At 38.3% G+C, this 21,937-nt stretch overlaps 1 protein-coding gene across 4 annotated transcripts in view; it reads left to right on the top strand.

Moving 5' to 3' along the window:
• Positions 1–5,276: 5,276 nt before the first annotated feature.
• MAP3K4 (mitogen-activated protein kinase kinase kinase 4) overlaps positions 5,277–21,937 on the top strand; it is a 118,033-nt gene continuing 101,372 nt past the window's right edge. For all 4 annotated transcript variants that reach the window (XM_063096870.1, XM_063096872.1, XM_063096871.1 and 1 more), the window contains exon 1: positions 5,277–5,559. In XM_063096870.1, coding sequence (XP_062952940.1) covers positions 5,426–5,559 — 134 coding nt within the window. In that variant the 5' untranslated portion in view covers positions 5,277–5,425. The remainder of the gene's footprint in view (positions 5,560–21,937) is intronic.

Below are 21,937 nucleotides of genomic sequence, written 5' to 3' on the forward strand. Positions count from 1 at the left end.
GGAGAACCACAAAATCATTGTCCTTGAATGTCAAATAGATTTATTTTATGTAGTCCTAGACAGACCATTATGTAGATGGAGTAGGGAGGAAGATTTGGGATTGCTACAAACATTAATTTCCTAAGAATAAGAGTTGTCAAAATATGGAATAGACTGCTTTATGAAACTGCAAAGTTCAAGCCTTGGACACTTTTGTGATTGATGAAGAGAAAAGCCATGTTCTGAGAAGAAGTGTAGATTACATGACTTCTCAGGATGTTTCCAACTCAAGGATTTCATGTTGTTGCAAAACTACTGTGAAAATGTAAACTTCAGAAGGATGAGTCTTTGACCTTCTGGAACTTATTTCTGGCCTTCAGTTATGAGTCTGTTGGCTCGAAATATTTCTGATGTGCAGCAAAGTCATATCTCAATAAAAATCAGTGTTTTAAACTCCATTTCAATATTTACCCATAACTACTTTTCCCTTACTTCAATCAGAATAAAGTAAAAAGCCTTTTATTTGTTAGTGTGTAAGTGTATGTACACAAACAGCCAGTAGTACCATAATGATTCTCCGCTGTCAATTTAAAAATCCAGATTATTTTTGTTCTTTGCAATATTTCTGTGAGTAATAGCTTTACATATTGTGGAGTTAATATTGATTTTACCCCTCATACTGAATGTCTACTCTTTTATACAGTTTTTCCCCTTTGCTTGTATCCACCTTGGTTGTCTCTGACTCTTTAGGATACTAGTTGCACTTAAAAAAAAAAAAGGCTTTATGATGCTTCTTATAGTCTACTTGTACCACAGTAATTCTTATCTTGGGTTTATTTCCCCAGTTAGATCCATCCATCTATCCATCCATGTGTTCATAAATCATCCAGTTCATTTTTTCAACAGATACTTTAGTGAACATATACTATGTACAGGGTGTTATTCGAGGTGCTGAAGATATAATAATAAGCAGGAAATCTTGTCTACTCTTGAGAAGATCACAGGGAAAGAAATATACAGGAAACCAACCAAGTATATAGATGCAGATAGGTAGTAGATGGTGCTCAAAAAAAAAGTTTGCCCATGGAGTTGTGGGGACCTTGATGTGGAGCACCTGTCAGGTGAGGGCATCCTGGTGGTGGAGCTCAGAGAAGTCTTCCCAGAGCTTAGTGAGAGACACTCGAACAGCATTTGGAAGGACAAGTGACTTTGCCATGTGCAACTGAAGGGCAGAAGCCTCTGGCAGAGGGCATGGGAGCTCCTTGCTGTTTAGTCATCTCTGTTCTTCTGTGTCTGTTTCCATGACGTGCAAAAGCTTACTTGTTGATTTGAAGGGATCTGAAAATAATTTAGGAAGTGCAGCTTACAGTTTCATGGTTCTCTAAATTTCACACCTGGACATGTGAAGGAGAAATGAAAGAATGAGAATCAGGCAAGGTCTCTAGATGTTTTAGTGGGAAATGATTGAAATTCTTGGCTTACAAGAAGAGTGGGCTCCCTGAGGGATTTCAATTTTTTAAGCTCTTCATTTCTCACGTTGGCAGGATCCTGGAGAGGTGAATTGAGAAGTCGGAGCAGGAATGAAGAAGTGTGGGCTCTCCTCATTTGTCCTTCCTGCATTTCCAGAAGAAAGTTTAGTGGCATGCTCCTCACTGCAGATTGCTGCCAGCACATCTGTCCCCCACCTTCCACATTCTCACTTTTTACACGTTGGAGGCCACTTCCTTTCCCTTCGTTAGTTTCATTCCTTTGGCCGCTATTCTATTCTAACCATTTTTTTTTAAAGCACATAACTTTTAATTTGTTTAATGATTTGGAGCCCTCAGGGGCTCAATGTAGACCGTGTATAGAGGAGAAGGTCTGAAATAAGGGGTGATTTGTGTTCTGGTGGAGAAATAACAAAAATAGGCAAATCACCTCTCAGAAAAACAACCAGCAGAGATTTTATCTCACTTCCCACTACTCAGCCGAGAAAGATGAGACTTAATATTATAAGAACTGTCTAAAAAGTGTGGCAACTAATTATCTTTTGTACGCATCCAGTATTTCTTTGTCTTTTACTAGTAGGTAGAAATAGATGTCCTTGTGTCATGGGGAAAAACATCAATGTGTATAATGCTCGGTTCAAGTTCTCCCTGCTGGAGTGAGGTTTTTATTGCTGTCAGGGAATCTGCCTTTCTCTGTGTGTGCTGGAGTGGAAATGCATCAGCCCTCTCTGGTTGTGAGCAGACTGAGATGTGTGTACCTCTCTCTGCCTCTGCAGAGCTGGGCGGGGCTCAAGAGGAGCTGCCAGGCGTGCAGAGGGCCAGGGCTGGCTGGTGAAGTCTTTGTCTGAACCCTCACAGGAGAATGTGGGGGGAAGAGCTCACGAATACCACAGGAAAGGGAGAAACTTATTTTAAGTAAAATGAAGCACCATTTTAAAACTATAGCTTTCAAGTTTTTTTTTTCTTAAAATAACAAAGACAACCCTATTTACTGCATAGCCTAGCACAAAAAAAATTTTTTTGAATCAGCTTGGGACAAAAATCCATGAAATTGGCTTTCTGCGAATACACTAGCCTTGATAAGATGCTAAGGTGTTAAAATGATGCCATTTACACTGACATAGATATGTAGATAGATAGAAAGGTAGTTTGAGACTGCCATAGTAATAGCAGGTGTCCAAAGTTTTTCAGGTTTTTTGGAAAGCAGAAAGAACTTAAATATAACTATGTAACTGGTTTTGTGTATGGTCAAAATTGGGCTTGAAACTAGTGCTAAGCAAAGTCATATAGCTCATCCTAAACTGGATTTTTAGTAGGACTTTAGTTTTTGTAACTTGTTTCGTACTAAAGGAATTTCATAAGGTTCGTGTGAATTCAGTCTTGAAGACAGAGAGAAGCAATTCTCTGAAGATTTTGTGGTCATTGTTTTTAAGAACATTATCAAAAGCAACAAGACTAGCCATGTTCTAAACAATAATATAAATTTAGAGACAAACACCTAAAAAACAAAACCAAAAAACCTACTTCATCAATGCAACAATAGTACTTAGTCTCTGCTATATGTCAGATACTGTGCTGGACACCAGAGATACTTGGCTAGGTAAAGGACAGAAGAAGAAAGAATAACTTCTGTCCTGAAGGAGCATACACTCATTGGAGAAGGCAAGAAATGAACCTGGAGGCTGGAGCAGGGGGGTGCAGTTAAGGCCTGGTCAGGAGCCTTGGAGATCTGGTGGGGTCGCGGGGGTTGGGGGTGGGGTGGGCAAGAGAAACAGCTTCCCTGGACCCTGTGTGGGGGTAGGACAAAATGCCACAGCACTTGAATACCTAATACCATTTAACTGAGGATTTTACATGTTGATGCCTTACATCATTAGTTAAATGTAAATTTGTTTGGTTCCTACTAAAATAGACAGTAACCTCAAGTGGAATTTAAACAAGAAGCCACAGGTCTCTCTAATGCTGATTTATTTATATTCGCCAGTGTTTTGCGACTTGGATACATGTGTATGCATATCAGCTAGTTTGCAGTCAATAGTCACAGTTAGTTGGAATACCCACACCAAAGAATACATAGTAGTATACTGCTATTTACAAGAGAGGGATTTATTTTATTATTTAACATTTAAAATCTCAAATATGGAGCCAGCCCGTGGCTCACTTGGGAGATTGTGGTGCTGATAACACCAAGGCCACGGGTTCGGATCCCTCTATAAGGATGGCCGGTTAGTTCACTTGGGAGAGCGTGGTGCTGACAACACCAAGTCAAGGGTTAAGATCCCCTTACCGGTCATCTTTATAAAAAAAAAAAAAAAAAAAATCTCAAATATGCCTTCTATGAAGGGCTCTGGCTCAGAAAATGGCAAAGGAAAATGAAGTAGAGAAGTAGAATTACAGAGAGCTGGGAAATACTTTGCTGAGCTTTCTTCACACAGTAAAAATGAATTAGTGATTTTTAAAAATATATAGTTTTTGTTAAGATAAATCAGTTTATTCTTTTTGAATAACTGACTATTTGTTTTGTCTTTTTACTAGGCTGTTAGTTCTACAAGAGGGACTTGGTCTGTTTTGCTCGCTGCTATATCCCCAGCACCTAGTACAGTTCCTGACACATACATACATTTAATAAATATTTGTGGAATCAATGTGGTTGAACAAGTAAAATGAATGTCAATTTAGAAATTCAGCACTATCAGGGCATATACATAATACACACAATCATAATAAACAAAATAGAATGAAAGTTCTTCAACTACAGAGACATTTCTGTAACATCCTTTGAGCAAAATATAGCTAATTTCACAACTGGTTTTTAAATATTACAGAACATATTAAATTTTTCTCTGTCTTGGCCAGTTTTCTTACCAACATTTGTTTAAAACATGTACGTTACATATCAAAGCTCAATCGAATGAGGGTTAAAAGATCATCAGCACATTTGAACGTCCTTAATTTTAAATGATGCCATTTTTGAATTAACTCTGGAATTCACCCCATGGGAAATTTTGTAAATATTTGCCACTTAAAACTGTGAAGCCCCAAATGCCCTCTAACTGTAAATGATGCATTGGAATTTCAACAGGATTCCTACAGGTCTGAATCCATCTTCACAACTTCTTTTTTCTTTTCCTCCTTTTTCCCTTCAGCCTAGGAGCACCCCCGTCCAAGTTTCCGGAAGACTGATACCTTACCCGGGGACACTGGGGTGAGAATAGTGTTCTTTTCCGCCTGGTTGACATGAGGGTCACTTGGATGGTCTGAGTTTCCTGAGACTATGTCAAGTCTCAACCGTCTGAGCTTTCCGGGTACCCTGAAGGACTACGCTTGCATCCGATCTGAGTTGTGAGCGTCTGCGTGACACCTGCCCTTATTTCTGAAAGACAGGACCGAGGATGGCATCTACCTGTGGCGGTGTCCTGCTGGCTCCTGTTCACAAAGCACCTAACGAGTCCTCCATCAGTGCCAGCCGAGACAGTACTGGTCCTCCCTAGGGCCCTCCGCGTGCCTCCGGGTCCGTGCGCTCGTCCGGGACCACCTGGGCAGCCTCGCGCCCGCCCAGCCCCCTGCACGATCGAGCTCTGCCCAGTAGGCCTCGCTGTCAGGGACCGCGAGCGAGGCGACACGCCGGGCGAGACCCGGCCCCGCGCTGACACCTGACGGGCCTCCCGGGCCGCGGCAGCCAGGCCCGGCGCTCCCTCTCGCCGCCCCTCCCGCCCGTCCCCGCCCCGTCGGATTCCAGGGCCCGCCGCGGCGCCGCCGCCCTGGCAGGCTTGTCCCTCGCCGCCCGCCGTAGCCCGGCGCTCGGCCGGTCACCGTTCCCAAGATGGCGGCGGCGCGCACGGCTCCTGCGGCGGGCTAGACGCGGAGGCGGAGCCGAGTCACTCCCGCACTTGGGAGCTCCGGTCCCCCGCGCCAGGCTGCAGCTTCCCGCCCGCCACGGCCATGCGGGGCGTGCACGGATGAGAGAAGCCGCCGCCGAGCTGGTCCCCCCTCCCGCCTTCGCCGTCACCCCTGCCGCCGCCATGGAGGAGCCGCCGCCGCCGCCGCCGCCGCCGGAACCCGAGCCGGAGCCCGAGCGTTGCCTGGCGGCGAGGTAAGTGTGGCGGCCGAAGCCGACCGCTCCCCGGGACCTGAGGGGGCGTGCGGGGCCTCGGCTTCCCGCCAGGTGTGGAGGGAAGAAGCATCCGGGCGCGGCGGGCAGGGGCGAGAGGGGCGCGGTGCAGCCCCGGGTCCTGCGGGACCGCGGCCCTGTCGTCCGAGCGACCCCTGCCTCGGCTTGCGGCGCCGCGAGGGCTCGCCCGAGCGCCCAGCCTGCTGGCTCTCCCTGCGGGCTTCACCCCGAAACGCGGCGGGGCCAGGTGGGCACCCGCTCCCGCCGCGAGCGTCCGAAGAGTCCGCCCTGAAATTGCTCTCATCGTTACTGAGCGAATGGGGTCCCTCCGGCCGCCCCCGTTCCAGTCAAGGAGACCCCCGTTCTCCTCCTCCCCTCCTTTGACCCTCCACCCCCGGAACGCTGCTTTCCTGACGGAGAGACCGCACTGAGGCTGTACAGACAGACAGGTTGGCGTCTGTTTCTTAGTGCTCTTTGCAGCCCCTTTAGTGGTAGCTTTGTGCAGATTGTCGCTCGCACGTGCATGTAAACTAAGGATTGATTTGTCTAAAACTTGGCCACCGCCAGAAGCCGTGAGATGGAACTTTGGTACCCTAAGCGTTTATTGCATTCTGTTCCGTAGAGACTGTGTTAATCTATATCTTTTAATTGGGAGAACAGTCCCACCATATCTAAGAACTTTCCTCTTTTTATGCGCCTGTTTGTATGTTCAAATGTCCTCTTATTCCCTGTCCTTTGCATCCCAGAGTAAACTTGCAAACCACTGCCCCCTGTCCCCTATAATGAAAATACTTGGACAACTCCTCTTGCATATTACAATCTTGCTCTGTCGTTCTAGGAATAAGGCAGTTAAGTGAGCTCTTTCTTTTTCTTGCTTAAAGAAATTTTGAACAAATCTGTAGCTGCTGTAGTTAGAACTGAGCACAGGGACATTCTTTCTTGTCATCACCCAGTCGGCCCAAACAAATTTATTTTATTTTTGTAAGCTGTGGCGAAAGTCGTTGCTTCACTTTCCTAATTTCTAAGATACTTCTGAGATACTTCGGTGAACTTTTAAGGAATCACTTCCCCGAATAATGGCACAGGGTGTAATGACAATTTTTAAAATTTAGTTTGAACACATCTAACATTTTTAAAAGTTTTGTCAGAACGTTTATCATCTAAACTTGTTAATGGATTAAGTTTTTGAGCAATTTTGACTCCTTCAGGTTTTTCTTTAAAAAGTAATAATAGTGAACACTTACTAAATGCTTAACGTGTGCCATTGCCTTTACTTTTACTAACTCATTTATTCCTTACAACAGCCTTATGGGGTAGGTTCTATTATTATCTTTCTTTTCCAAATGAAGAAACCGAGGCACAAAGGTTGAGTATCTTGTCCAAGATTTCACAGGCAGTAAAGAACAAAGGTCTGGCTGCACAGTCCATGCCCTTAACCACCATGAAGAAGAGGTGTGATTTCATTATCCAAATGCACAGATCAGAAGTTATAATTCTGTATAACTATACTGTGGGGAAAAAATGGACACGAACATTCTTAGGTAAAAGTCAAAAGGGCAGAGAAATGAAAATGGGTTGTGAAAATGATTGCTTCTCCAGTGATAAAAAGAAACCTTGATTTTCCAGCCAGTTTTCTGTCTTTGTTATAATAAAAATAGGCCAGGATAATGGGCTTCATCCAACTTTAAGTGAACAGCAGTGTACGGAACACAGAGATCTTAGAAATATTTTTCTTAGCAACACTGTGGTTAATATTACAATAGCAAATCTGTAAAACAGATTACTTGACAAAGCTGTTAGCTTCTCTTTTTTATGCTCTCATTGTCACCAGCTACTCTTCAACACACAGAGCTGACCTCTGATAAACTTTAGTAAAGATGTTGCTGGGATTCTCTAATTGCTTATTTGAATTTCTTTTATGTTTTTAACCCGTTTTAAGTAAGTTCAGTGTGCATGTTTATAATGTGCTAAATGCCACCAATAATGTGGTTAACTGGTTTTGTGACAAACCAAAATAAAGTTCTCTCTGCCATCTTTGTTCATGTACTTTATGTCTGTGTGTCATTGATTAGGAAGGTTGCATCAATACACAGGTCTTTTGTAGAATTCAGGCCTGTACATGTTGGCCTCCAAAGCTGTAACGCAGATGCACTGCTGCGGCAGATGCCAGCCAGCCCAGCACATCTGCTCGGTGAGTGCTTTCCTCCTGATGTGAGAGTTATGCAATGATCGAAGAACAAAAAACAGATTGAGAGGTGGTAGTGCCCTATTATAGTCTTACTGCTCATTGTCACTTGTAGATACGTCTTTTCCTTATTTTTGATAAAGAATACATGATAAGGATAGCAGTTGTTATTGATTAAACTTTGAAATATACATTCCTTATAATTTCATTTTCAAGCTTCTGTGTCAGTTTTAGGAGGGTCCTGAGATTACTGGAAAAGCTATTAAAACTATCTTGAAACAGTTTTCCTTTGTGATTTTGTGAATCTGTGTACTTAAAAAAACACAGATTAAATTGGATATTAAGGCTGACATAATTCCCTTGTCTACTGTAACCTTACTTGTGAAATATTTATGTTAAAAATAGCCTCATTGTTCTCACTGATCTTATATGTAAGTACATGTTACATGAATTTAACAATAACTTTTTTTTAACCAATGCCTTTATTATTTACTTTATACAATATGTTTCTTGTAGGTTCATTTGAAAAAATGGTTTCACTACTAAAAGAGTACTTTAATGTCATCACTCCTAGGTGATTTGATCTTTCTCTCAACTTGAATGCTCACTTTGAGCCTGCTTGTTTCAGTCATGATGTTAGATGTCACCTACTGTCCCTAGCCAAATCAACCTTACTGTGGAGCTCCAGACTGCCGGATTGGTGTAGCATCAGTGATGAATGTGGCTTCAGACCACTATGACAGTAGATACCATTGATGGAGATGGCTTTAGGCAGAGAGAAGCAGTCACTAAGCAGCATAACAAAGGCTCCAGTGATGGCAGACACTTCATAGTTTGAACTGGGGACACCTTGACTCTCAAGAGAACTTTGTGGTTTCCTTTAATTATTGTTAGAAGTTACTCTGCTTCCTTCACGTGTGTTCTCTTGGTGTTTTGCAAATCTTGTTCTGAGCTCTACTGAAATATGGGGATATAAAGGTCTTGACTGCTTACTGGATACATTTGCCTTAATAACTTCCTGTTGCTTAATAATTCCTCATTCCTCAATGATTATCTTTTTACTCTTAGCGTTCTATTGTCTCAGCCTTCATATTTGACCAGGTGGTATGTAGTTTGTTTAAAGACTCTTTTAACATTGCCTTTCAGTAGGCTATTGGAAATACAAGGGTATTTCAAAAAGTTTGTGGCAAAATGGAATTAAAAGATAATATGAACCTTTCCATGAACTTTTTGATGTATCCTCTTAGTTTCGTTAAAGAGAAAATGGAAGATATGTCAGAAATGAGGATTGGCTGATGACTCTGTAGGTCTTTATAAGTTGGCGTTGCCTTGGGAGGATAAGCACGGTCCAGGCACTGTGCTTCATCTTCTCAGGCAGCATAAGTACTCAGCTTTGTCTGTATACTTGGTTGGTCAGTGTATTCTCTTACCTGTAGAAAATTGAAGTATAATTAAGATATTGATTGGTAAGTTTGATATTAGTAAGGGAAATGAGTTGAATGATCTTAATGACTAATGGTAACAGATCAGGGAGGTTGGCTTGAATCCCTATCAGGTGCAACCTCCTGCTTCTACTATGAGAGGCAGTCTGACAAAGTCTGACTCTTAGGTTTTCTTTTTTCTAGGTTTCACACAGGCTTTGTTTTTTTCCTTCTCATCACAAACAGTATTTGCAGAAGATGGCAGGCAAAATTTGAGGTGGCTACTCAGCTCATACATACTTCTCCACCAGCTGTGTCTGTGCTACCTCCCCATCATCCCTCTTCCTCATTTGGGGAATCTCTCTTGACTCGGCGACATGGTACAAATTGGAGCTGCCTTCTTCTTACAAACTCCTGGCTGTAGGGTTGGACACTTGACCCAAGCCAGGCCACTAGTGTTCTTTCCTGGGATTTTTCAAATTGGAGCTGGGGGAGAGAAATGCTCATTTTGATAAGAAGTGTATACTGTGAAGTCATGAGCTTAGAGCTAGCCTCTCAAGCTGTGGTCAGCCTAATGGAAAAGTAGTCTGGTCTCAGACAGTGACATTAACCCCCAGAGAAGAGCAGAGAGGCTGAAGGAGGTCTTTGGCCAACTGCCCTTTATGCTAGATTCACCACCATTTTTCTCTTTAATATGTGAGCTAATACATTCTCTGTACTTAAACTACTAATTTGAGTTGGTCTTCTTAAAATCCTAATACATGATATGATTCCATTAAAAAAGAAATAGCGTTTATGGGCAAAAAAGAAAAGATGGAAATATCCATACTGTTTTTTCCTGAAGTTTTTAATAATGAACATATTATATTTTTTTATTTTAAAATAAAAAGCTAATTATAGAGCCAAAATTCTTAACTAGTACATTTATAATTTTAAGTTTCTTACTTTGAATTGTTACTAAAATTGAAAGTGATGAGATTTTATATGTCGTATAAAAAAATATTATTGCGAAATTTTAAATGAACTTAAATTTTATGGTTTTTTTGGTGTCTGTGAACCATCTGAGCTGACTGTTGTGAGCTGGTTTTAAAAAATTATTTAGTTCATCTTGCGTGACAGAATTTATAGGTTAGAAACAACTTCAACAGTAACAAAACAAAGGGCTTGCTTTATGGTGATCTTTTATATTTGTAGAACTATTATTTAAAATGTCTAACTATGTTTTCAAAATGCATGTTCAGTTAAAATGCTCTTTCCCCTTTTTAAAAGGCATGTTTGAAATGGCCGTATTTTCCAAGGAACATTGTGCTGGCGGAAGGTGTGGTAGGTACATTCTCAGATCCCCACAGACCTCACAGTCATGTAGTGGCGTACCATTTGCCTTTAAATATTTATTCATTAACAGGCAGAATGAAGATTTGTTTTTGACTTACAAGTACATTCACTTGTATTTTGCAGACATCAGTGGAAGTATCATGGATCATATGGATACCACATGTTTATAAAGAAGCAGGGAAAGCTATTAAGATTGTATTGGGCATTCTGTCAAAAGTGCTTCATGAGCTGATTGCATTTCAGCATTATTTCAGAAGAAATAAGCCTTCTATGGAGAAAGTTGATACTAAGCTTTAAAGCTGATCAGATTTGATGTTTTCACTGGAAGCTGTTTGCACGTGAGCAGTCTGTTTGATGATACTGCTGAACTGTAGAACTTTCTGAATAGTTCTTGTTAGAGGATAGCTAGTTTAGAGATGTCAAATTAATAGAAATTGTCAACCTTCTTAGTCTTTCAGTGGGGAAATTTTGGAAGAGAATTTGATATATTATTTTTAGTTAAAATCCTAAAGTCTTTTCATGGAGAAACATAAAAATGTAGGTATAACTTGGTTTTCTCACAAAATTTTTGGAGTTAGTTTGTTGAATGTGTATTTAGTTCTTACTCAGATAAGGAACTAAGCATTTACTAATGCAAGTTTTATGACTCTTAATGTTCATTTTATCTAATTTCCTAGCCATTGCTTATAAAATTCTAAGAGTTTAGAGCTGGGAGGAAACTTGGAGATCATCTGGGCCGTGCCTCTCATTTTAGAGATGAGAAAACCAGCCTAGAGAGGCCGCAGCTTCCCCAGGTCGTGGCTGAGGATCCAGGTCTGCAGACTCTTTCTTCCCTTTCCCTTGGATCATATTGGTTAGGGTTCAGCTAAAGGTGTTCTTCAGCCGCCTTGACTTATGTAGCCCAGCATCAGCTCAAGCCACCAGCAGTTACTTAGCAACTGTGGAATGCTCTATTTTCTGGATTAATTAGACTTTACAGAATCAAGCAGAGATGAAGGATTTGTTTTCAAGGAAAAAAAGAATGCTAAGAAAATATTGGAAATATTCCCCCAAATTTATTGTATACAATTTTTTTTCCTCATTAAACTTTAGTTCACAGAATAAGGAAGAGCCAGTGCTCAAACATTTTTAGATATGTTGTTATCCTTTTCTGTGCTCAGTCTATAGATGAAGCAGGCAGTATGATTCTAATTTCTTTCCTATGGTAGTGGTTTTGCAACCGTGGTTATGATTGTGACCTACAGTAAGAAAAATTTTTTACAACAGTATGTGTATGCTGTATAACTGAAAAAAACCTTTATGATACAGTATTTGACCTTGCAATGTATGATATGCTCTGATAATTTTTATTATGTTCTACTAAAACAGTTATTCATCATGAACTACTAAATTGATTTTATTACCCATGAGTGGGTTGTGACCCTCAGTTTGAAAAACATGACTCTGGCAAAAATGAAAAGGATGCTACTGTCCTTTGTAGCTTGTCCCTTGAGACTGAGTCAGGAGAATAAGTACAATATTTATCCACTAAGTAATCAAAAAGAATTTTGAAGAAGCTAGGCAAGGTTAGAATCTGAATACTTCTTCCTTGAAAATAGCATTGTTACCCAAAAGCAAGAGGAAGAATGCATCTTATCTTTGTCTCTCAAGGTTGTTCTCTTGTTTGCTTATCCTTAAAATACAAGAATTGTAAAGATCAGTTTAAAATTTAGGATTAATTTTCAAGTAAAATTGGGGTTGGAATGTGTGAGTACCTTAGGTGATTTATTCATTTTTCTCTAAAACACTGACCTGTATTTAAAGTTTTTCAAATAGAGCAGTCCTTAAAAAAAAAAAAAGGAACTCATTTTACACACACACACACACACACACACACGATATCTATATGTCATATGTAACGTGTACGTATGTTAGGGTGCAGCAGTTTCACTTCAGGTCTTAAGCATTGCTTACTTCAGGGTCAACTTTGACATCTTCCACCTTCTCCCTAGATTAGGTTAAGTTCTTCTATGTCTGTAGAGTCCCTTTGTTTTTCTGCCATAATTCATGCCACCATTTGCAATTATATATTTGTGCTTATATTTGATTATTGTCCCTTTCCTTCAGTAGACATTAAACTCCATGAGAGCAGGGACATTGTTGTTTTGTTTACTTGTATATATATCTCAATTCTTGGCACCGTGCCCAACAATTAGAAGGCTCTGTGTTGATACTTGTTGCATGAAGGAGGCAGTGACTATATTGATTAGGGCATAGGTTTCGGTATTATTAGGCTTTGGATCTTATCTTTTCATTACTAGCTATATGATTTTGGGGAAGTTATTCAGCCTATCTCAGTCTGTTTCCTCATTTGAAAAGCAAAAATAGTAATAGCACATGCTTCCTAGGTTGTTATTAAGATTAAATGAAATAATTCCTTTTATACAGTAAGTGTTCAGTATTAGCTGTCATTGCGTTTCTCTTTTCTTCCTTTTCGGTTTAAGGTGAAAAGGGAGGAAGTCCCATTATAATTCATTTTCTTAAAAGCCATCAAATATACTTTGAGGCTAGATACTTTTTATGATAGCTGCAGTAATCTATATTATTCAAGACACGTTTTTCCCCTATGTCTACAGAAGCCATAGAAATGAGAAAAAAGGTTTTTGAAACCCAGCTTTTACAAATTCCCACTTTTGCTTCAATTGTGATTTATTTTGCATATTATTCCTACAGGTGTTTGAAACTCTTAACTGGCCATCATGCTAGTAGACTCAGAAGTGTAACACTACTTATGAAATAAATGACTTGTTTAGGTCAGTAGGCACAGCCGTCTTTTTCTTTGAAAGTTGTTTTTAATTCATTTAACTTCACATATCTTTATAATCCTCTTTTCGTTTTAAATGTTACACACTATGTTAAAGAATATTATTTTTCATATTGATCTAGCCACTGCCTCAGAAAAGTGAATGAAATTTGTTCACATAATAAAACTTAATCAGTTAGAAATCTCATTATAAAAGCAACATATATGTTCATATATGAAAAATGTGAAAAGTATAAAGAAAATAACCAATCATTATTCTACCATTCAAAAATAGTTACCATTAACATTTTGGCATATTTCTTTCATGGGTTTTATCTGTATGAATTTTTTCCCTCACTATATGAGGAACTTCAAAAAGTTCATGGAAAAATGGATTAAAAGATAGCAATAAAAAATATAAACTTTATTTCTCAACATAAACTTCATCAAGTTCAAGACACTTTTGTAAGCAATGATACCATCCCTAAAGAACTGAGGGTCCTGGGAATTTAACCATGTCAGTGCCATCTTTTTTATGTTATTACCTGTTAAAAAAAAAAAAAAAAAGAGTGCCCTTTAAAGATTTTTTAAGGTTAGGAAAAAAAAAGTCAGAAAGAGCCAAATCAGAATTTCCCATCATAACCCTCCCCAGATTACCCTTGTTTGATGAGAGAAATGAGCAGGAGCATTGTTGTGGTGAAGAAACTTTCCTGGGTGTTTTTCTGCGAATGTCTTGGCTAACTTTCTCCAGACATTCTCATAATGAGCAGATGTTATTGTTCTTTGGCCTTCCAGGAAGTCAACAAGCAAAATGCTTTGAGCATCCCAAAAAACTGTTGCCATGACCTTTGCTCTTCATCATCTGCTTTTGCTTTGACTGGATCACTTCCACCTCTTGGTAACCATTACTTTGATTGTACTTTGTCTTCAGGATCGCACTGATAAGGCCATGCAGTTACAGTTCTTCCAAGAAATGCTTCAGGATCTTGATCGCACTTGTTTAAAATTTGCATTGAAAACCTTACTGTTGTCTGTAGCTGATCTCCCTGCAACAGTTTTGGCACGCATCCAGCAGAAAATTTGCTCAGCTGTAATTTTTCAGTCAGAATTGTGTTAGCTGAACCAGTTGAGTTGTCTGTGGTGTTGGCTCTTGTTTCTGTTGTTAATTATTGGTCCTCTTCAATTATGGCATGAATAAGATTAATGTTTTTCCTTGCGAATTGGTGTGGCTGGTCTGCTGCAGCAGGCTTCTTCTTCACCATCGTCTTGTCCCTTCTAAAACTGAGTGGTCCATTTATAAACTGCTGATTTCTTTGGGGCATTGTCCCCATAAACTTTTTGTGAAGGATCAATGATTTCAGCATTCTTCCACCCAGGCCTCACCATAAATATGGTGTTTGTTCTTCCTTCAATTTTAGCAGAATTCTTGTTGCTCTTATAGGGGCTGTTTTCAAACTGATGTCTTATCCTTCTTAGTGCCTTGAACCAGATCCTGTTCAGACATTTTATAACAAGTTAGTACAAGTTTATTTTGATGTCCTCCCCCAAAATTGTAATCTACGGGTAGTTTTTTTTATAATATACGTTTTCCATGAACTTTTTGAAACTCCTTATACAGTTTATTTTTAGAAACTACCATATCATGAGTGCTTTTCTGTGCTAAACAATGGCAGATTCTCTTGTCTGTCCCCTAATTTAACTAATTGTTTGAATTATTTGATAACACAATATTTATAACATATATGGTTTGTAACATATGATCCACTTATAATTAATGACTTGATAATATTTATGTAAATTTTTCAGTATTTTTGGATTATTTCTTTAGGATAGATTCCTAGGTCATAAGATATTAAGAGTTTTGAGGTTCTGAAGATATGTTGCCACATTTCTTTCTAGAAAGATGCTAAGTTATTTTACTCATACCAGTGTGAAGGACAAAATTCATTGGATAATTTTAGTTACAAAATAATAGTCTGCTAAATTGTTATGAGTTACAGATAGCATAAGAGAGAAGAGCAGCAATCTTCCAAACAAAACCCATATCATCCTTCATCAGTTCATTCAATCCTGTGTAAGTCTCATTCCACATGATTTTCAGTGAGTAGTCTCATGAATTTATTTTCTTTTTGACTAGAGTTCTAGAAATTCTGACTCAGTCCACTGGTATCTTCTCAAAGCTGTTTAAACATACCATCAGGAGCCTGTACCCAAAAGTACCTCTCATTTCTTTTTCCTGGGCCCTAAGATAGCTTTTCTTTAAGGACAAGCACTCTGGCCTGTAGCTGATTGCAAGTTGTAAAGCTAAACGACTATGCCAGTTGTTAGGTTGAGGCAATAGCTATGCTAATTGTATGGCTGGGCATTTTATAACTAAAGCCAAAACGTTTCATTATTTTAGTTATACTAAGTTTCCATTTGTATTGTCAGGGCTAGGGCTCAGACCCTTCAAGCCCATTGTACGAATGGGGTCACCAGACCCTTCACATGCAGGTCCATGCTAGGTAATTGGAAAAGATCCTGGGAGCCATTGGCAGATGACACAAGCTCAGTCCTCAGCAGTAGCAACAGTAGCAGCTGCTAGAGGCAGTGGGTCCCCCCCCACACCCGTGGCATCCCGGGGGTGGGGATCAGAGCCACTTGTCCTTTATACTTAAGTCATAACCCAGGACACCTGGGTGCACGTATGCCATTACATTAGACAATAACCAAGGAACACTGGGTGCACATGCATATTTACATCAAATGCTCTGCAAGATTCTGATCATCTGAGGTGCCCTGACCATTTTCCTTCACTTTCCCTACACAAGTGCTGTCAAGGAAGCAGCAGAGTAAAACAAAAACTCATCTGTAAATGATGAGAAAACTTAAAGTAGCTGTGGTTAATTTGTTACTGATGATTTTTAAAAGTGAAAGATCCAGTGAGAGTTCATTAAAAGAATTAGGCAGTTGATAAGTGTATGTGGTTGTTTGAGACATGCAAAACAAGGTAAAAGTCAATCCAAAAAAGTTTTAGACAAAATATATATAAACATAGTGATTAGCTCTATTTTCAAGGGAGAGTAGATATTGAGTCTAATTTATAAAAATGGAAAGAGACAATCTTTACTGAGAGAAGAAAATTTCAGATGCAACATATAATAGTCCTGATATAATATACCAAGAATATATCAAACCTGTAGTTAGAATATACTAAGGATATGTCAAGATACTATAAGTCTGGAATACAAGGTATGTCCTAAATATCTGTGTATATTAATAAAACTCCATAGGTAAGTGATGTGAAAACCACTGGCCTAGAAGATGCTAGATTAAATTAAAGAAGTTGAGACCCAGGGAATATTTAAAAAATAAACTGAAATTATGATTGATAATGCTGTGCTCTTGTCTAATATCCAGCAAAGTAGCACTAGCCCCTGATAAACAGAAATGTATCGTGGCCATTGAGAGCATTGGTAGTTGTCTGGGAACTTCTCCTGTAGCAAATGGTATCTGAAATATTTACATTTTACCATACAAATTTAACCTAGGGAAGGCTAAGCATCTCTTCTGATTGGATAACTCATCAATAGTAACATATCAAATAAACCCAGTTATTTCTAGCACTCTTTTTTTTAAACGAGGTGAAAGAACAATCTTTGTGATTTTCTGGGGGCCCTCTTGGCAATCTCAGACAGTTTTAGGTGCAAAAGATGTCATCTATGATTGATTTTGGGAAGGCAAAATACCAAAAGTTGTCCAGAGAGTTGAACAGTAAGATGGGATTGTGGGTTACCAAGAAACAATTCTTGGCTATGTATGTAACCAAAGTAACAGTAAAAATTTTATAAGTAAACATATAGGTGGTAACGAGATTGTAATGAAATTTTCCTAAGTGAGAAACTTTTGTTTTCTTAAGTAATCGAGGACATAGCATAAACCATAGAAGGTTATCCTGGTAAAACAGAATCTTTGCCGTCCAAGCAGATTAAACAGATTAAGTAAAGAATAACTTTTACAACCTTTTATTAAGAGCAAACCAATAATCTAAGAAACCTTTGAAATTGAAACAGAGAAAAACAAATTTTAGTTTTGTGTCAGTATGATATTTGATACTAAAGAGCTTTTTGAAAATCTTGTTTTAATAAAACATCAAACCTTGGCCAGCTTTGACCACCATGAAACTTCTACAGCTTTCTATATCTAAAATGAACACATTCATCAACAGACTACGAATATATGTAGCCTCTTTGTAGCAGATAAAAATAAGAAACAAAAGTATATAAACTTAAATTATGTTTAATAATTAATATTTTAATACTCCATCTTATTTAGGAATGGTCTAGGTATCTAATGAATAACCATTACTTAACTTCATTTAGTATCTGTTAGAAGTTTTAAGGTATCTAAAGATCTTGGAAATTGTCTTTAAGCTGTCATAATTATTATTGAAATAAAGTTTGTCAGTTGGACTTACCATTGTGTTCCCAGGTCACAGGTCAGGGACAGGGCACAGAGGGATCCCAGAGGCCATGTTACCTGGGTGGAATCCACAAAGATCTGAAGGCAAGGTCTTAATCCTGTCTGAGTCCTCGCACCAAAATTGTGAAAAGCAAAACGCACTGTACAATTGAAGGAGATGATCTTATTCAGGCTGCTGCAATGGGGAAGATGTTCATTAATAAGAAATGTCTTGAAGAGGAGGGAGAGAACGGGGTTTTATGAAATAGGGGAATCATTGAGGAAGGATGGGGTGGGTCTTGTCTCAGAATATGCGAGGACAGGGCTATCCTTTGAAGTTAGCTGTTTCTTGGAACACAGAAGGGTTGGGTATTTCTTACCTATTGCTCTCTTAAGGAACACAGGACTCAGATAAAGTTCATCAGTTGTCACAAGTGATGCGTGTAAGTGCCCAGCTGACTGTGTCCTTTATAACATTGAGTATCTTGATTTGTATCAATTAGTTTGAAGTAATTTATTTAATTGTAAATATCTAGACATATTCCTTATAGCCTCTGAAAATCTGTAAAAGTTTTTTCTCTTTTTAAAAAAATTGCTTTGGTTCATATTTACTTTGGTTATTTTGCTCTTAAATAGATTTCATTTCTAGCTGTCTTCTGATTATTTAACTTCTTCTTTTTGTTTGACTGGTAAGGGGATCGCAACCCTTGGCACAGTGTGGCCCGCACCACGCTCAGCCAATGAGTGCACCGGCCATCCCTATATAGGATCCGAACCCACAGCCTTGGTGCTACCAGCGCCACACTCTCTGAGTGAGCCACGGGGCCGGCCCTGATTATTTAACTTCTTGAAATTGAGCTTTCACAGAGTAATATATCATCAAAAATAAGATGTAATTGACAAGAAGATACACCATAATTTTATGTATCACTAGGGAAAAAACACTGCAAAGAGCTATGAACAGTGCTTTTTTATATTGGTTGTAGGATGTAGTGCAATATCAGAGATGTTACGTCATGGAAAAAGTGTGTGTTTTAAAAATCAGTGAATATGTGCAATTATTATGTGTCAATAAAACTCAAACAAGATCCTTGGTCAGATAATTAAAAATAAAATCAGTGAAATATGTGTTTTAAAATCAGTGAAATATGACCTTGACTCTTGCTTTTAATTAAACTTTTAATGTGATATGGTGGGGCAAATCTGCTGGTTTCCTTCACATAATCCTGGTAAATTAACAAGGAATAGAAAGAAGGTGGGATGGCAGCAAGTGGATAGGTTGAAAGAAAATGGGATGCAGTGATTTCTATTACATAGTATTTGGCTTAACCTTATTCTACCGGTAGGACCCTCTGTTGTGTAGCAACTATGTACTGACTTCCACTGAATGTTTTTTGATGTTTCTTTCCTAGGCAGCCATTTGTGATCTTAATTCAACCAGTCTTTTGTTAAACATTTAGGATGTTTCTATTTCTTTTGGTATTATAAACAACAATATTGTAAGCATTGTATTTAGCTCAATCTTTATGTATATACAAGATGTTTTATTAGAATAAAGTCCTAGAAGTGTGATTGCTATATCAAAGAGAGACTGTGTATAAAATACCCTGTGTATATAATATACGTATATTTAAGTTATGTTTTATTCTTTGTGTGGAATTTTACATACTGAATTTATATATCACGGGGGCAACTGTAGCAGTTGTTGACAGGATGTGGTAATACAGAGGTGAAAGAGGAGAGGCCGGTTGACCAGTTACACAGGGACTGATAGGTTCCCCTCAGTTTAAAATGTTTGTATAATATTTACTATTGTATAATGTGATACAGACATATGCGTATATGTCAGATGTGTAGCCTGGTAACTTATCTTGAAGTGAACAGTCTTATATAAAGTTTACTTATGTGGAGAAGTAGAGCACAAGCAGCATCTTAGAAAATCTCTTCGTGCTCCTAAACACACTACCCTGCCTCTCACCATCATGCAGACATTTATTGATAAGTTACATCTACTTCTTTCACTCAGCATGATGTTTGTGAGGTTAATCTATGTTGTTTTGGGTAGCAGTGCTACTTTCATTTTTTTAACTATAAAATATTCTGTTGTGGAAATGTATCACAGTGTATTCAGTTGTTTTTTTTTTTTTTTTTTTTTTTTTTTTTTTTTTTTAACCATCTTAACCATTTTCGAGTTAAGTTCGGTAGTATTAAGTACATTCATTCACACTGTTGTACATGCAATCTCCGGAACTCTTTATCTTGAAAAACTAACCCATTAAATAACAACTCTCCATTCTCCACTTCTCTGTCAGCCCTTGGTAAGCACTGTTCTACTTTCTAGTCTCTATAAATTTGTCTACTCGAGGTACCTCGTATAAGTGGAGTCATATAGTATTTGTCTTTTTGTCACTTAGTAAAATTTCTTTAAGATTCATCTGTGCTCTAGGATGTGTCAGGGTTTCCTTCCCCCCCCCTTTTTTTTTTTTTTGGTATGGCCAGTTGGTTCCGGGATCCAAATCCTTGGCCTTGGTGTTATAATATGATGTTCTAACCTACTGAACTAACCAGCCAGTCTCCTTCCTTTTTAAGACTGAATAATATTCTTTTATATATACATATATATATAAAATATATATATATGTTAAAAAAATATATCACATTTTGTTTATCCATTCACTAATGAATACTTTGTTTGGTTGTTTCCATCTTTTAGAGTGTACATACTTTTTAAGATCTTTGATGTATATTGTCAAGTGCTCTTCAGAATATTTGTGTCAGTTTCTACAAGGAATATATGAGTTTATTCTTGCCATTATAATTGTAATTTTTAGGTCTTTGCCAGTTTGCTAGGTTTAAAAAACTCTTAACTTTAAATACTCGCATTTTTTTTATTTGTGAGGTTGCATGCTGTCTTATGTCAATCAGCTATTTACATTTCTTCCTTTTGTGTTTTAAAAATTGTTCATATATCTTCTTCTCTTGACTGTGAACTACTTGAGGGTAGTATCATTTTACACATTCTGTTTATACCAGAAGTGCCTAGTACTATGTTTACCACATGAAATACCCAGGATGTGTTTGGTACGTGAATGAATAAATCTGTGGGTGTATTGGAACCTTATAAGATTGTGTCTTTACAGTATTTCTTGATTTGTTGTGACCTGTTTTAAAAATATTTCTTAAAATAGTATAGTTAATATAGTCCCAAGTACTATTTGATTAGAAATTATTCCTATTTTGGGCCATTTCTTTTATATTTCTTAGGTCAAAACAATATGTGTGTTTTGTTTTTTTTTTTTTCAGATAGTCAAACTTAGAAAATTCATTTTAATTTAGATCCATAAACTTTCTTTTTCCTACTTAATCCTTAGCCCATCTAAGTTAATTGTCCAGTTGCCTACCCTTTATTTTCTTTTAAGTAGAATGGATAAGCTTGACAGTACTATTATGCCTAGGTTTAGAATCAGATTACTAATCACTTTGATGTACTTACTACCATTAACTTTGTTAAGTACTCAAACACTTACAGTTTCTTTAAAAAGTTTAAAGGAGAATTTATCCTGACACATGTAGATGTCTGATAGAAAGCATTTTATGCAACTTTTGAATTCACAACTCTGGAAATTTTGAGTTAGGGTTCATTTAAGGCTATGAGATTGTTTTTAGTGTGTATAGCTTTGGTTGTGCTTTTTTGCATCATCTTTCCTCAGGGTGCTTGAAGTGTATGGTTCTTAGAGTACCCGTAAGGCAGCCACCAAAGTAAGAACTGTCACCCCTGTGGTATTTTAGACACTTCACTGGTTTGTAATTCTAGAACTACTTGAATGGAGAGCAGATAAATGAAAAGAACAGTAGAAAGAAGAGCGAAAGGGAGTTAGGGACTACAAAGAAGACCGGAGGAGGTGGGTAGAAACCAAGATGCTGTGTTACTCAGAGCAGCATTCATTGTCTTAATAGGCTCATAAGAGGGGGTCTTATGAAGAATGTTAAGGCAAAATGCTTTTAAGGATAGTTTCTCTGGAGGAGTAAACCAAATTGACTTCTTTATTGCAGAGGTTCCCAAACAGGTGCTGAAGTTATCAGCCTCCAGTAAATGTATAAAATGACAGTGTAGTGATTTTTTTCTATAAAGTTATACTTATTTTCCATAGTTAAATTGTGTTTTTTGGAAATGATGGTGGCGGTAGGTTTATATAT

This window comes from Cynocephalus volans, chromosome 5 (genome assembly GCF_027409185.1).
Source record: "Cynocephalus volans isolate mCynVol1 chromosome 5, mCynVol1.pri, whole genome shotgun sequence".
Classification (NCBI taxonomy): Eukaryota; Metazoa; Chordata; class Mammalia; order Dermoptera; family Cynocephalidae; genus Cynocephalus; species Cynocephalus volans.